This window comes from Pyxicephalus adspersus, chromosome 6 (assembly GCF_032062135.1).
Source record: "Pyxicephalus adspersus chromosome 6, UCB_Pads_2.0, whole genome shotgun sequence".
Classification (NCBI taxonomy): domain Eukaryota; kingdom Metazoa; phylum Chordata; class Amphibia; order Anura; family Pyxicephalidae; genus Pyxicephalus; species Pyxicephalus adspersus.
In genome coordinates, this window is record NC_092863.1 from 6446186 (window position 1) to 6462082 (window position 15897).

The 15897-nt window shown below is 38.5% G+C and overlaps 1 protein-coding gene across 1 annotated transcript; it reads right to left on the reverse strand.

The window, feature by feature from the left end:
• Positions 1-1884: 1884 nt before the first annotated feature.
• Positions 1885-15094, reverse strand: STMN3 (stathmin 3). Its single transcript, XM_072414327.1, has 5 exons — positions 14838-15094; positions 6671-6766; positions 5450-5625; positions 4087-4278; positions 1885-2207 (listed from the first exon to the last, which is right to left on the reverse strand). The coding sequence occupies exons 1-5, from the start codon at positions 14854-14856 to the stop codon at positions 2148-2150; spliced, it is 543 nt and encodes a 180-aa protein (XP_072270428.1). The 5' UTR covers positions 14857-15094; the 3' UTR covers positions 1885-2147.
• Between the last annotated feature and the right edge of the window lie 803 nt (positions 15095-15897).

A 15897-nucleotide genomic window follows, 5' to 3' on the forward strand; every position in this document is an offset into this window, starting at 1 on the left:
AAAACAAGTCTTTGCAGTCTTTGATGATGTAAAGTACCCGCAATGCCCTACAAAGCATACATCATGTGAATTTGGTTGCTTAGACTTTAGTTCAAAAGAGAGGGCTTAAGCAAAGTAAGCAACACTGTTATTACTCTTGTAGTTTATATTACTTTAGAGAAATAATAAGGTTTTGCTGACAGATGAGAATTTCAAAAAAGCTTCATTTATTTTGCTGTATTCTTAATTTGCCTCTAGGTGATTCTGCGGATCCAGAGAAATAATATTTGCTGCCATTATTGTAAAGAACACTGATTCCCTAGATGTAAATCTTATACAAGTATGCAGATAACACAATTACTAAACGTCAGAATCAATTAAAGGTAAAGAAGCAGAACACCAACCAGGCAAGCTGGATATTATAGAACCAGGTCACCAGTGGCAGTTTACATCATCTCTTATTACAGGTTCTCTTTAAAAAACAAGTTCCCCCATTTTGTCAGGTACAAATTTTTGTGCATTAAATTGGAACTCAATTCAGGCTTGTACATTTGTCTTGGCTCCTCTCCTGTACTGAAAATGCTTACTCTGATTTTACTGCACACTGTGAGCTTCTCAGCAATGACTCCTCTAGCCCAGAGCTCCTAGAACTTTTTACCAGGGTGGAACCCCTTAAATCACCTTTCAGGTCTTCAGGGAACCTCCTGCTATAGGTAATATATCCACAGCTCACAGTACAGTAGTGTGGCGATCAGAGAGAAGAATGTAACCCTTACAGATAGCCAAAAAGATCATTGGGAGTCACATAAGCTGACACGAGAGGCACAGATTACTCATTGCTCAAGGAAACCCTGGAGGAACCCTGGTTGAGAAACACTGTTCTAGATTGTTTAGAAAGTAGATTTGAAAGCTGGAAAAGGAGTGTTACAGGTAGTCCCAGTTAGGGACATCCGACATATGGACAACTCCTAGATACGAACGGGGCTTCCCTGCTCCCTCGTGTGCAGGACCAAGGCTTGATGGGGGCAGTTTGCATGACTTGCAGAAAAAATCTTTTGCTAAACACAGCTGAGGTTGTGGGAGAAATTAAGAGCTGAGCTGATCTGCAGCCTCTTGTAACTCTTTAATGACCAAGACAAACTCTGCAGTTGTTTCTTTTTGCATATCACAGCTTGCTCCAGAAGTTAATGAATGTCTAGGCACCATAAAGTTTTGTTTTGTTTGTGATTAACTCACAGTGAGGATTTTAAACAGTAACTGACACAATGCTGCCTAATAATATGTTGAGACAAACATCTGTCCTAATTGCATTTATTAAAATAATGTACCTGTTCTGACTTACATACAAATTCAACTTAAGAACAAACCTACAGTCCCTATTTCGTATGTAACCCGGAGACTACGGGTATATAGCTTAAGATCTTTGGGGATTGATTTCTGCACAGAGCCAGACAAAGGTCAGTATGGCCTCATTCCCTTTAAAATAAAGTGTATTTTTGTGCATTATACTGCAAAAGAGAGCCACCAGCATTGTTGTTCATTGCAATGTTGACTGGGCAGTGCACAAAAATGGACAGAAATAAGAGCAGCAATGCATTATACTCTCTATTCAATGTTTGATTCAATGCAATGAACTGCAGTGCAAGATGCATAGTGGATTCTAGTCCTGAATGCCTGTTTTATTGCACATTTAGTGAATGTTAAGAAAATTTACCCAATTGATTGTTATTGGCCATGGGGTTACTCTGCTTTTGTAGCAAAAAGCTGAATTACAAGTAATTTAATTATCACATTTTAAATCCAAATGGGGACAGATTTGTTAATAGTATATGTTTGATTGCTTTATATTTTCCTGGTCTTAAATATTGTAATCTAGGTAGACAAAAAAAGACAAGGGACGCCAGGTGGTCGAACAATTGTACTTTATATGGTTTAAAAATAAGATATGCAAGGGGCATTCTCCTCCGGGAGATTCTGCTGTCGTGCGATCCAGATGGCGTTATTTTATGGATGTCATTACCCCAGGGCGGCGGGGCCATGAAGGTGACAGGTAAGAGGGGACGATGGGAGCAGGGGCTGTGTGATGAAGTGACGGATGACATGTACGTAAAACGGTTTCTTTTGCTGTTTTCAGGAGACGACATGGAAGATTACGGCGGTGGCAGCGTTTATCCGGACATTTCCTCTCGCTGCTCCTTGTTCCTGCGGACTTCAGCAGCATGCAGCTCCTGAAAAGACATATTGATGGGTCCGTGAAGGTGAATGAAACAGATACAACAAAAGTGGAACTCTTGGAACCATAGCTAAATATAAAGTTGAAATAAATATACTGGAGCTATTTACCTGCACATAGATTTGTAATTAATAGTTACATAGTTACATAGTAGGTTAGATTGAAAAAAGACATAAAGCTGCGTACACACTTGCAATTTTTGTCGTTGGAAAGGATCTTTCACGATCCTTTCCAACGACAAAGGACCACACGATGCATGAACGGTGCTGTACATACAGCACCGTTCATGCTCTATGGAGAGGGGAGGGGGAAAGCGACGGAGCGGCACTCTGCTGCGCGCTCTCCCCCTTCCCTTTCATTAGGATCGGTCGTCGTCCATCGTCCGTGGATCCGGCAGGTCGGTCGTTCGGACGATGGACGACACCGACTGTACACACGGCAGATTTTCGCCCGATATTCGGCCGATAAAAATCTGCCGTGTGTACGTAGCTTTAGTCCATCAAGTTCAACCACTAGGGAAAGTCCCAGATATAAAACCCTATAACTTGGGGGGAAGGAAAAAAAACCCCGGGTACAATTTGCTTTAACGCAAAAAAATCCCTCCTGATTCCATGAGACAATCGGCTGTTCCCTGGATCAACAGTCACTGTTATTTTTACTTTAAATCCTTAATCCCCAGTTATATTCTGTGCTTCTAGAAATCATCCAGCTTTTTCTTAAAGCAACCTATAGTATCTACTTCCTGAGGGAGCTGATTCCACATTTTCACAGACCTTACAGTGAAGAATCCCTTCCTTATCTGTAGGTTAAACTTCTTTTCCTCCAGACGCAAAGAGTGCCCTCCTGTTCTTTGTAATGATCTCACAGTGAATAATTGGGGAAGAGAGTTCTCTATATGGACCATTTATATATTTTACAGAGTGATCATATCCCCCCTTATACGTCTCTTCTCAAGGGAGAACAGATTCAGTTCAGCTAAGCTCTCCTCATAGCGGAGCTCCTCCATTCCTTTTATTAGTTTAGTTTCCTTCTCTGCACTCTCCCCAATTCCACAATGTCCTTTTTGTGAACTGGTGCCCAAAACTGGACTGCATATTCCAGATCCATATTCAAGACAAACTCTGCAGTTGTTAATTTTTGCATATCAAAGCACAGCTTGTTCCAGAACTTAATGAATGTCTAGGCTCCATAAATATTTTTTTTCTGCTTTGTTTGTGATTAACTCACAGTGAGGATTTTATACAGTAACTGACACCACGCTGCCTAATAATATGTTGAGACAAACATTTGTCCTAATTGCATTTTTATTAAAATAATGTACATGTTCCGACTTACATACAAATTCAACTTAGGAACAAACCTACAGTCCCTATCTCGTATAAAGTATCCAAATATCCTTGTGATTGCAATTACAGTTAGCTTTGAAAGCACCAAACATTTGATTGTATTTGCAGCCTGTGTCTATTAAGCATTCGTTTTTTACCAGGTTTATTTTGGTCACACGACAAAATGAAGTCTTTGTATGACTAGGAATATAAACAGTCAAATGTGGATGTAGGAATTTACAAGGTAACCATATATTTTGTAAAGGCTTTAAAAAAAAGGGCACAGTTAAACATATCATGTTTCAAAGCCTAGTTACAATTTTCAAAATTATGCCCTTACATAGGACCTGGTTTATTAAAGCTCTCCAAGGTTAAAGATGATACACTTTCATCAGTGAAGCTGGGTTATCCAGCAAACCTGGAATGGATCTGGTCCACGATTCAAAACATTCGCTAACAAATAGCAAATTACTCTTAGGAAATCCATTCCAGGTTTGGAGAGCTTTAATAAATCTGGCTCATAAAGTCAGGCTACTAAGTGACCCATACCTTTTCACGGAGGCGCTCCCTGAGAGCGGCCAGATGTGCGTCACGGATCTCCTTGCTGAGTTCCATCTTGTAGTTGAGTTTTTCTTCAGCCATTCGGCTAAAATTGTTATTGTCTTCTATCGCCCGGTGCAGGACGTCTCTCTCGTGCTCCCGCTTCTCGGCAAGCTGTTTCAGCACCTGAGCTTCCTGGGACTGATGGGCAAAACACAAGTAATAAAAAGTTTGTTTTAACAATCCAGTATCCCCTGGTGCGTACAAGCTACAGGGGAGCACAGGTCAACATGTTTTGCAAGGTGACAACTGCAAAATAACAGTAACAGGTTGATATAACAATCTGTATCCACCTTGTTCTCCCCTATTGCTTTGTTCTGTCAATGATTGCTAAAAATATAACCCCCTACTTCTGAGTATAGAGGAGCATTTGACCTCCACCTGTTCTCCTATTCGACATGGTAATAAAATCTGGCTGCTAAATAAATTACATCTTACTCATCTTTGCTGTACCTATAAGAGGATTTATCTGAACCTGTTGCTTTTTACCTGCCAGGTTCCACATGCCATGTTATTTCAGCCTAATCCTAAACTTGTAGATCTTTGGTAAAATTATGCAACACTAGAATGTGGCCAACTTGTTCAAATCCTAACATTTAGAATAAAAAGCTGTAACTTTTTATTAAAAAAAAAATCTTTACTAATTATTGGCGGGTTTCATATAATTTAGTATTTAATTATGAAATTCCCCAACAATATTTTTCCAACCACTAGGGTGGTGCAATACTAATATTAGTCCTATAATGGCAATCCGGCACTGTGTGATTTAATGCACCAGCAGCTGTGCACATGACTTTTCAGTGGGCGGGTAATGCATGAAAGTGATACATGAAGTAATACATAAAGGTTTTAAAGGACTTAGCTGGTAAAAACTGTCAGGAATAGTTCTAAATGGCAGCCAGGCATGAAAGCTAAGGTAGTGACAACATCACATTGTTTGCCTTCCTAAAATGCCAATCAAAAAGGATGTTGCTGCTATTCTTTGTTTTTCTGGAGCTGCTGTACACTCTTTTTGCCACAAGATGTCCTCAGTCTCCTGAGTTCCTGGTCCAGAAGACTGAGGACAAACTGAAGGTCTAGGAAGGAATAGACCCGCCCCTGAGGATCCTTTAACAGCCTCCCCCCACTTATTGGTGCAGGGACTGGTTAGAATGTCACCACAGCATTGCTCTGTAAAGCATGGAAAACGTGTTCAGTTTTATTTTTATATATGCAAACAAATACAAAACAAAACAATTATGAATTAATAATTTTTACCGCCTAATATTTGTTACTAATTTATTTTGCCTAGGGATCTCCTATCGCAGAATACCTTTCTCCTCTCCTCTGCTGCCTCCAGCCTCTTCTGCAGTTCCTCCAGGGAGATGTCTCTCTTTCGGGGAGAGATGGCCAGAGGAGGACTGTCCGGAGACAAATCTGAAGGAGACTTCAGGATCACCTCAAAACTCTGTCCTGACGCTCTCTTATTCAGCTGCTTTACCTCCATGTCTGCAACCAAAAAGGATAATTAATCAGTGTTATAATGACATATTAGGTTTAACAAGAAGCTCTAAGTCACATTCACCTGGGCTCTTCTGCATGCAAACCCTAAAAATAATGTGTGATTTGCTCCATTTTTTAATTAAACACACTATAGAAAACATTGTATGTATGTTTCTAATGTTTAAAAAAAATATGCTGATCTTGCAAGAAATCTGCTGCTGATGCTGACTGCTATTAGTCACATTGTTCTCAGCTCTCCCTGAAGATTTCAGAATAATGTTATAGAGAACAGTAGAGCAGGTTTCAGATTTCATTCTTATTTCTGTTGTCCTGATAAATATGGTAAAAGTAAAGTATGATAAAGTAAATTTTGTCACCTTCAGATAGGAAGCGCTTGGCTGAAAAAATAAGGTAATAGAAAATAAGTGAATAAAACTAATGCAGCCACATCATCTCATCATGGTAAGCTGCAATATATTTCATGCCTGGGTATAGATACATTTTAAAGTTGGAAAGGTTTTGCTGGCCATCCAAAAAGTGACCCAGCCTTTATAGCCACATTTGTCAATTGGTTACCTTATACAAAACTTCAAGGTCTCCCCACAGTCAAGGCAGCTATTGCTGGAAAATTAATTAATGTATGCATGAAAAAATGGACAGAGATGGGTTGGGATAGATGAAGTTCAGGAAACCAATTGGTGGACTGACACTGGTGGGGAAAAAAGAGCAGCAGAGGAACAGGATTGTCAACCCACATGGGAAATTGGGAGTTTAATGGATTTCTGGCAGATCTTCCATTCTTGCAGCAGGAGATAAAATAAATATATATATATATATATATATATATATATATATATAATTAAATATAATAATACAAATCATAATAAAGAAATATAATATAAATATAATAATAAAAAATAAATAAATAAAATATAATAAAAAATAAATATACTTTTTTTGCCCTGACAGCCCTATATATAGCAGTATTCACACAACCCACTATGGTTGTATCTGAAAGTACATTATATTTTGTGCGTGAAGCATCACTGACCTTCATACTGGTATATTGTGTTGGGATGGGGCTGGGAGTAGAAGCAAGAGCAGATCAGAGACAGCATGGAGAGTTCCTTCATCTTCTCCTTGTAGGCTGCAAAAATAAAAGAAAATTGCATTTTAGTAAATCATTTTTGCAAGGCGATCAATGCTTCTCCAAAGTAAGCAAACAGTCTAATGATGAACTCCTTTTCTCCTTTCTTTCCAGGTCAGAGTAAGGTGTCTAGTAAAGCTAAAAGAGTATAAATCTCAGAAAAGTTGCATTAATTTGATGAAAAAATTGAAGAGGAAAGAAGAAAGACAGGCTTTTGCTGGCACTGAGTTTTGTGTAAATTTTGTGTATTTAATGTTTTTGATTCAAACATTAGTAACAGTAAAGATACCTTTTAGTGATTTTGTTCCACATGTGATTCCCATCTCATGAAATACATATTTACACATATTTGAATTACATGAACAAAGGAGATAAACTAAACAGGTGATATACAAAAATTTAAAATGTAAGAATTGTACTCAAAAAGATAAATTGTCCTAATTATATCTCAAAGTGTTTTCCACCAAGATCTTGTATTGACAATGGGAGAGTTGAACCCCTGCGTAAAGCCTTCCCTTGCAAACACCAAAGATTCTCAATGGAGTAAAGGTGTGGATTCTGTGCTGACCAATCCATGAAAATTATCAATCATTTTTGCACAGTCTGACTCTTCTGCAGTCTCTCACCTTGTTTTTAGCCACAAAGTTAAAATGTTCATTCTGCAGCAGACTGATTACATCATCCCAGCCTATATAAAGTTACTTGAACGCACTTCAAGGACAGCTTTTTAATGACGACATTTAAAAATTTTCTAACAAAAAAATACATATTGTTGCTGTATATTGTGACATGTCAGGAGTTTTTCTTTATGCAGATTTCTAGTGTTGTTCCAAATACTCAATGTATATAAATAGACATATAAACCTCTCCTCTCTATGAGCACATGGACGTAATGAATGTATTGTTGTCTATACATATAAAAGACTTTCATGCTCTCCTCTTCATATACATTTAGTAATACCTACCGAATATTGGATATTTTGTAAGGGATTTTGGCTAAGGTTTAATATTAAACTCTTTTAAAATTATTTAATAATGAAGTTGTGCCCATTTGAGGACAGGACCAACCTTGTGGGCAAATCTGCTACTCTGCCTGACCATCTTAATTGGGAAAACATGGCTGGTTTACTCATTGTGGTTGTTATATGCATTGTGTCTCATGTCTTTTGCTCCTGATGAAGAGGTATTTCTCTGTGAAACGCGTTGAACTAGAATATTTGTAACATGGTGAATGAAAATGTGTATAATAAATGTTTTTTTATATATATTGCATTAATAATTCTTAATTTTATGCCTAAAAAGTCGCTCAAAAACTGTTGTTGCATTGTCTATTTTGGGATGTGGCAATTCTTAAATGATATGTGGGATGACATTGTATCTTTAGTATATAAATAGGCAGTCTTTGTATTTCCCACATCATCTTTGTAAGAAGCATCACCTTTTTATAACGTTTATTGCAAAACTAAACTCGCCTCTCCTTTGTGGGTACAAACATCTTAACCTGGACCTTTTCCAGGTTCAGGATCTTTGGCCATCTTGATTGTCCAGACCAGAAAAATGTAACTCCCATGCACAGAAGTGGCAATGCTAGGATTTTACACTGCTCACATGTGCAGCTCAGAATGCATTCGTCAAAAGTTGTGAACAAGCAAGTAATTTTTATTTTTTTTGGTGTAGTTCCATTGTAAAAAGCTGAAGGCATTTGTGCAAAGCAGTTATTTCTGTTTCAGCTATTACTTTCTAACATTTGCTACGAGACTAACATGTACAGGATTATGTAACTAAAACCTAAAAAACAGCAAGCTCTGTAAACTATAGCATTTTGTAAATGACCTGAGTAGGGTTAACGTGAAAGGTAGATGGCTGTAATTTTGGCTTAGAGGTGACAAGTGTTAGGTTTTAAGTGTTTGGACGATGATATTCAAGTTCCTAGACATCTGTCTTGTGAAAATGTGTGAATTGTATGTTTAGGATTAAAATATTATGAAATTATTTATACAGGTAGTCCCCGAATTAGGACGTCTGACATACAGACGACTCCTAGATACGAACAGTGCTTCCCTGCTGGCTTATGTGCAGGACGGAGGCTTGATGGGCCGGAGGGGGGAGGTTTGCATGACTTGTACAAGAAATCTTTTGGTGAACACAGCTGAGGTTGTGGGAGATCTTAAGACCTGAGTTGATCTGTAAAATCTTGTAACTCTTTAATGACAAAGACAAACTCTGAAGTTATTTCTTTTTGCAAAGCACAGCTTGCTCCAGAAGTTAATGAATGTCTAGGCTCCATCAAGTTTTTCTTTTTTGTTTTGTTTGTGATTAACTCACGGTGAGGATTTTATACAGTAACTGACACCATGCTGCCTAATAATATGTTGAGACAAACATCTGTCCTAATAGCATTTATTAAAATAATGGACCTGTTCCGACCTACATACAAATTCAACTTAAGTACAAACCTACAGTTCCTATCTTGTATGTAACCTGGGAACTACCTGTATATAATATTGTTTATATAGTTTATTGTGTAGAGAAATTTGAGACCGGATATTTTCTGTTTACAAAAGTTTCTGTTTATGAAAGATATATCTATGGTTTTAATATTAAATAAAACATATTTAAAAAACATATAGAAGATATTAATTGATTAAGAGGCGCCTTAAAAGTCCATGGGGGTTTTATGAAGGAATTGTGTAGATTTAAATTGGATGAGGCACCGATATACAGCTATCCTTGACAGACTAATAAAAAATAAAAATTTAAGTGTTTAGAAAAAATAAAGCACATCTTCCACTTCAATCACCTCGTCTATCACATCCTTTGTACATATAAAATGCAACTGTGAAAAAAAGAACTTTGCTGGCCACACCCCAACTTTTACTTGCGGTGCCTAGGAGAGGATGGTCGCACCGTTTTACAAGGAATTTTATTGGTGAATACAAAGCAGCCAAAAGTGGCCGTTTCATTGGGCTGTGGAGTCTTATTATGAGATTTCACACTGTATTTTTCGTATATTTCGCTCTGTATTCACCTGGAAACTTTTCTACATGACAGTGACATCCAGTTATGTGGAAGATAGGGGATAAGGTAAGTATCATTCTATTTTTCTGACTTTTAGGTGCATTTTATGCCTACTAATAGTATGTGATATAGAATGGGTGGGCTGGCCCAAGCGTTGCAAGCAGATTTTCTATCACAAGTATACTCTTCATTTTGCCCATTGAATCCCAAGCGCTGAGACCAAGTAACAGGAATGAGCATGTTTTCTCCAACAATGCAATGTGGAATAAAATCTATATCTAGACCGTGCTCACAATGAGGGGAAGATCTCATTTGTATGTTTCTAAACAAGTATATAGAGACAATTATCTAACAAAGTTTTACCTAAACTGGCTGCAAGCTTGGTTCAGGTCTGTGACTCTATAATAATAAAGCCAGACACAGCCAAGCAACCATCATCATAAGCAATGGGAGCCTTAGTATTTTTTTTTATTACAGGTGCACTTTATATATATAGAAATTTGTAAGAGACTTTGATAATGTAAAGTGGAACAAATATTAAGTGTGACAGCTGCTCTAAATCAAGGGGACAATTGAGAGATTGTGTGTGTGATGAGGAAGGTGGCACCTGATGCCAACATAAAGACATCATTTTCTTCTGATCCCAGACAGTCCCTAGACAAAGCTTGTGATTCTCAAAAACTCAGACGTGTCACCAAGGACCAAGTTATTCCCAATCCTCAATCCTAATAAGCTGGTACAAGTACAACCTTCTGTCCTCCAGAGGCACAAGGACTGATGCCAACCTTCAGCCTTAATTACTCCAAGCCAGACACGACGGGCAGCTTGCTACATGTGTGCCTTGGATACAAAGCAAGAAGCAAATGTCATGAATGCATTTTCTGTGCGACCTTGCATGTGATGTTTTTGGAAACCAGGATATCATTTTAAAATGAAAAGATGTTTTAATCACAGTGATACCCTTATTTGCAATAAAAAAGTGCCTTTTTTAGGGCTGTTCTTGTTGCATCATTGAACTAAGTTTTATTTCCTTAATTATAACATGCTGCACAGTGGGTCAGCATATGATATATTTTTCTTTTAGTTCTTCCACAGGTATCTGTAAGTAGTACAATGACCCCACTGTCAGCTTCAGTCCTCAAGGGCTGGGCTGGGGCGGGCCAAGGGGTAGACAGAAAAGGTGGCAGGGCATGGGTTAAAAACCGGCAGGACCTGCAAACTATTCCTAAAGCTCATAGTGGAAGGGGAGGGGAGCACTTATACCTTATTGCTAGAAAAACATTCCAGCACTGCTAAAGAGATAGAATCCAGAGACAGTCTATCTCACAGACAGTAATACATTATTAAGGTGTGGTTTACAAAGAGTCAGAAACTGACTCTTTTTCTATAAAAACCCTGGCCTGTATGTGGCCCTCAAGGCCTGGAGTTGAACAGCACAGCCATAAAGAGAAAATACATGAAAAAATCTCCCAATAGCAGTTCTTAGTGACCCCAAGCTTAATGATATTTGAGAATTCTTGGTTTTGCAATACATGCCCTTGACACCCCTATCTTGGTTCAGTCCCTTCTGGCTATCTAGGTTACCCCAACGGGCCTAATTTATTAAAGCTCTCCAAGGCTGGAGAGGATACACTTTCGTCAGTGAAGCTGGTTGATCCAGCAAACCTGGAATTGATCTGGTCTCCTGCACCAGATCAATTCCAGGTTGGCTGGATCATTCAGCTTCACTGAATAAAGTGTGTCCTCTCCAGTCTTGGAGAGCTTTATTAAATCAGGCCCAATGTGTGAGAATTGGAGCCAGACAGAGTTGCAGGACTCATGACAAAAAAACAATTTTTGGTGCATTTCTTACTTTTAGTTCCTTGTCATACTTGTTTTACACCACTAGATGTCCTCAGTGTTCTAGCTAACTGATGGGCAGCATCATTCAATCAAATTGTTCTTGGTTTTCCCCCAGTTATTGACTTGGCAGTGAAAGGAGAAAAAGCACAGCAATGAGTTTACTCTGCTTTCTGCTGCAATTAGCAGGTTCCATGTCAGTTTGTGAACTAAATAGCTTTTTCTTGCCCCTCCCTTCCCTGTACATGGACTGCATGAGGCTGATATAGGTGAAATTTGGGTACTTAAACTGCTTGCATTTAAACAATTTACATTTATTAATGTATGAAAGAACATAAAATCACATATTACCTGTCCTAATTACCCTAAGCGTTTGTCATTTCCAACTTTTGTGTCTCTGCTGTATGCACCATTATAAAACAAGCTGGGGCTAATCTTGGGAACAAAGCAATAAAGGGCATGCATAAAAAAAAAAAAAAATCAGGGAAAGGATGATGCAGTTATGTTTATTTATACGTGTGTTCTAACTGAAGCTTAAGAACAGCAAACTACCATATAAAATAACTGAAAAGCCACTTTAGCATGCCTTAAACATACTTAGAGGTGACGAGTTAGGGCTAAGTAACTATATAGTAGAAGATTGTAAGCTCTAGGTTGTGTCACTGTCTGTATCTGTCTGTCATTTGCACCCCCTATTTAATGCACAGCGCTGTGTAATATGTTGGTGCTATATAAATCCTGTTTATTAATAATATTAATAATAATATTAATAATATAGTAGTACCCAAATGCCTGCAATACAACCCAAAATGTATTGTCAGCCCAATCATTGTCCATGTGGACTTGTCAACAACTAGACCTGCACACAGAGGATGCCACTTTGCTGAGAATTGGAATGGGTGTTGTGGATAGTCTGATCTACAAATACATTCTTCCTTGACTTCCCCCTTAAAGGAAACAAGACTATCATTGCTGGCTTGCTTATGAAAACTATAATTGCCTGGCTGTCACTTTCTGCGTCAATATTTTCAGTTGCTTATATATACTCTTTGTGATCTTCATATTAATTTTTGGGTCAGTAAAGCAATTTAGTAAAAGAATCAGGCAGCTAGTGTTTCTGTGGAGGTCAGCAATGGCTGAGAGATCTTTGCCTATTCTTTATTTGCCAACTAAGCACCCCCGGATAAGCAAAAATCCCCTTTCCAATTAATCTTCTTTACCTATGGTTGCAGCCATTACCACAATACCCATACATGATGTCAAACAGAAAAAAGGGAGCCAATTGGTGCTAGGCCTGTGGATTGCATTATGGAGGAAGTCACAAGTTCCCCCATAACCAGAGGATGTAATGGAGGAAGTAGAGGATTTCTGGAGTTATGAGTACTAGTGGGATTGTGGTGGGGGCACCTTTACTCTACATGGGCAAATCAATCTTTGCAAGCATAGAAAGAAACTGAAGGTCTACTGCAATAATCAGTTTCTTTACAGAAGAAAATGAATCTAAAATAGTTAAAACATAGAATCTGAAAAGAAGAAAAAAACCATGATTGGCTTACCGTAGTATACTTGTGTGGTAATCAAAACCAATTCATCTGATATATGATACCAGCTCTATGAAGAAGCTTCTTCACCAATCTATCAGATAAATAGGCTGAGACCTATAGCAAGCTGGCATCGCCTAAGCTGTCATCATTATGTGCTGATACCAGCCAGCCATGATGGCAGACATTCAGGCTCTGAAAAATGTGCAGCTCGTCTCTGCTTGCTTTTGCAGCCCAGCGGAGCGCCAATCCTTTGTAACCTGAAGATGGAAACTGCAGTCTCTACAATTCGCATGGGCTAAGATCCCCGTATATGAGCAAGGCCATATTTCCTAGCTGGAAAATGGTGCATGATGGCAATCTATGGAGCACTGCAGTGTCATTCCTTTTCCCAAAAATATAAGATTCACATGTAGACTTAGGATTCAGTGTCATTTTCAGTGAAATCCCACCCATGCAGCTGCACTGAGACCCTGTATAGCTGCGTGGGTGTAGAGACCAATCAATAGCAGCAAAAAAATGGGGTCTTTAAATATTCTCAGCTGCTGTTACCAGGCAATTGATCAACAAAGAGACAAAATCCGTCTGCATGGACTATGCAAAACCAGACAGGGAGGGGAAGAGGTGTGTACGGGTAGATGCAGCCATGGCACACATGTGCATGCAATCTGGGATTGCTATATAGGTTTACACGCTATGCCTATCGTATGTCTTCGGCAAGATTGGAAATAAATGTTTTTGGTTTATTTTTATAGCATAAATGGCCAGGGTTGCTTACACCCTTTTATAATCCAGTGACAAAACTAAATGTGGGTATTGCATACAGAATGCAAATGATTTCAAAAGGGGGTGTCGACCATACAGATCGTCCAGCAGGCTGGGAAATCTCCGCGAAGTTTTTTTCAGTCTTATACAAAAAAAATCCTTTCAGGAGGGTGCAGAAGTTGCAATTTTTTCTTTCTTTCAATGAAAGGCAGATTTGATAAATATGCTATCTCAATTAGATCTACTGCTGATTATGTAGTTCTACGGCCTCCCTGATTTGAAACAAATTGCATTTTTTAGGCTTTTCCTTATAATATTTAGTCTTAGTAAAGAGAATGTACATTCTAATTGTATAGCATATGATCACTGTATTCTCCCTGGTGTTCAGACGCAGTGCATGCGCAGTGAAAGGTTTATTCCCTTTCTGCCATAAAAAAGGGATTGATTATTATTGTGCCTCAAAAAGCCAACATGTTGGGCAGTTTCAATTATGGGAACACCCAAATCCTATATTTATTGCAAAATATGATCAAAGGTATAGCTGCATGTGCATGCAAAGATTACTACATGGATGCATTTTTATATTGCATGCTGTATTCATCTAACACCCCTGCTAAATAGGAAGGTTTTTGCACAGATTAATGCACATTTTAATGCAAGTGTACCACGCCCAGGGACCTCAAGACAGAAAGGCTTATTTACAAGGCAGTGATAATGCATTATTTAGTAGCCATATTCAAAGCCTTTAGAAAGGGGAAAAACAAAGAATAATTAATGCATTTCACTGCACTATGCATGATGTCTTGTAAGTAAAGGACATGCACACACAGAAAATCAGTGATGCATTGAACACCCCCTTTTCCCAATGCTAGGTCATTGCTGGTCCTTTGATGGATGCAATCTCCTACCTGACAGGGTGCTGGCCATGGTGCTGAAGGATGCAGAGTGGAAGATGATCAGAAAGGAAGGGGCTTGCTGGGTGGCTGACTACTGCAATGCTGTGGAAGGGAGAGCTAACGCCTGACTCAGCTCAAGGGGGATCCAGGAGAGAGAGGGAGAGAAAGAAGGAGGAGACAAAGGTGGGGGAGCCAGTACAGAGAATTGGGTGTGTGTGTGCCTGTGATAAGGATGGGGGATGCTGGATCACTTTCACAGGAGGTGTCAGCACAGGGAAATTCTGCTTTTAGGTTCTCTAGCTGGGATAACAATGAGAGAAGAAGGAGTGCAGAGTCACACCCAGCCCTACTGACTCCCCCCACTATTGTATCCATATGGATCAGCCCAGATCCCTATATCAATCCCCACACCCCTTCTATTCTGCACAGTCCCATGCACCCAATATGGTCACAATGTATCCATATGCTGCAAATATATATATATTCTGTACAGTCCCATGCACCCAATATGGTGACAATGTATCCATATGCTGCAAATATATATAATATGGTGACAATGTATCCATATGCTGCATATATATATATATATATATATATATTCTGTACAGTCCCATGCACCCAATATGGTGCAAATATATATTTTGCATATATATATTGTGCCACAGTCCCATACACCCAATATGGTGGCAATGTATTAATATGCCGTATATATATATATATATATATATATATATATTTTGTGCACAGTCCCATACACCCAATATGGTGACAATGTATCAATATGCTGCATATATATATTTATATTTATATATATATATATATATATATATTCTGCACCCTATATGGTGACAATGTATCCATATGCTGCATATATATGCTTTTGAACTGGTCAAAAAAAATCATAGCATCAGCTTTATTCACTGTCTATGCTAGGAGATTTATTATTCTATTGTGACTCTTTTATACCTTTATAAAAATGTATCTATTAAAGACAATCTGTTACATTGTATCTATAGCCAAAGCATTGCTATGTTTAGGTGGGAGGTCAAATTGCTATGCGGTTACAGCTCCT

Excerpts from the sequence above, each read along its gene's own strand:
- STMN3 (XM_072414327.1), bottom strand. Across the intron at positions 4,279-5,449 it reads CAGCAGAGGAGAGGAGAAAG|TCCCAGGAAGCTCAGGTGCT; the intron begins GTATTCTGCGAT and ends TTTGCCCATCAG. Across the intron at positions 2,208-4,086 it reads GGGAGCGCCTCCGTGAAAAG|GAGCTGCATGCTGCTGAAGT; the intron begins GTATGGGTCACT and ends ATGTCTTTTCAG.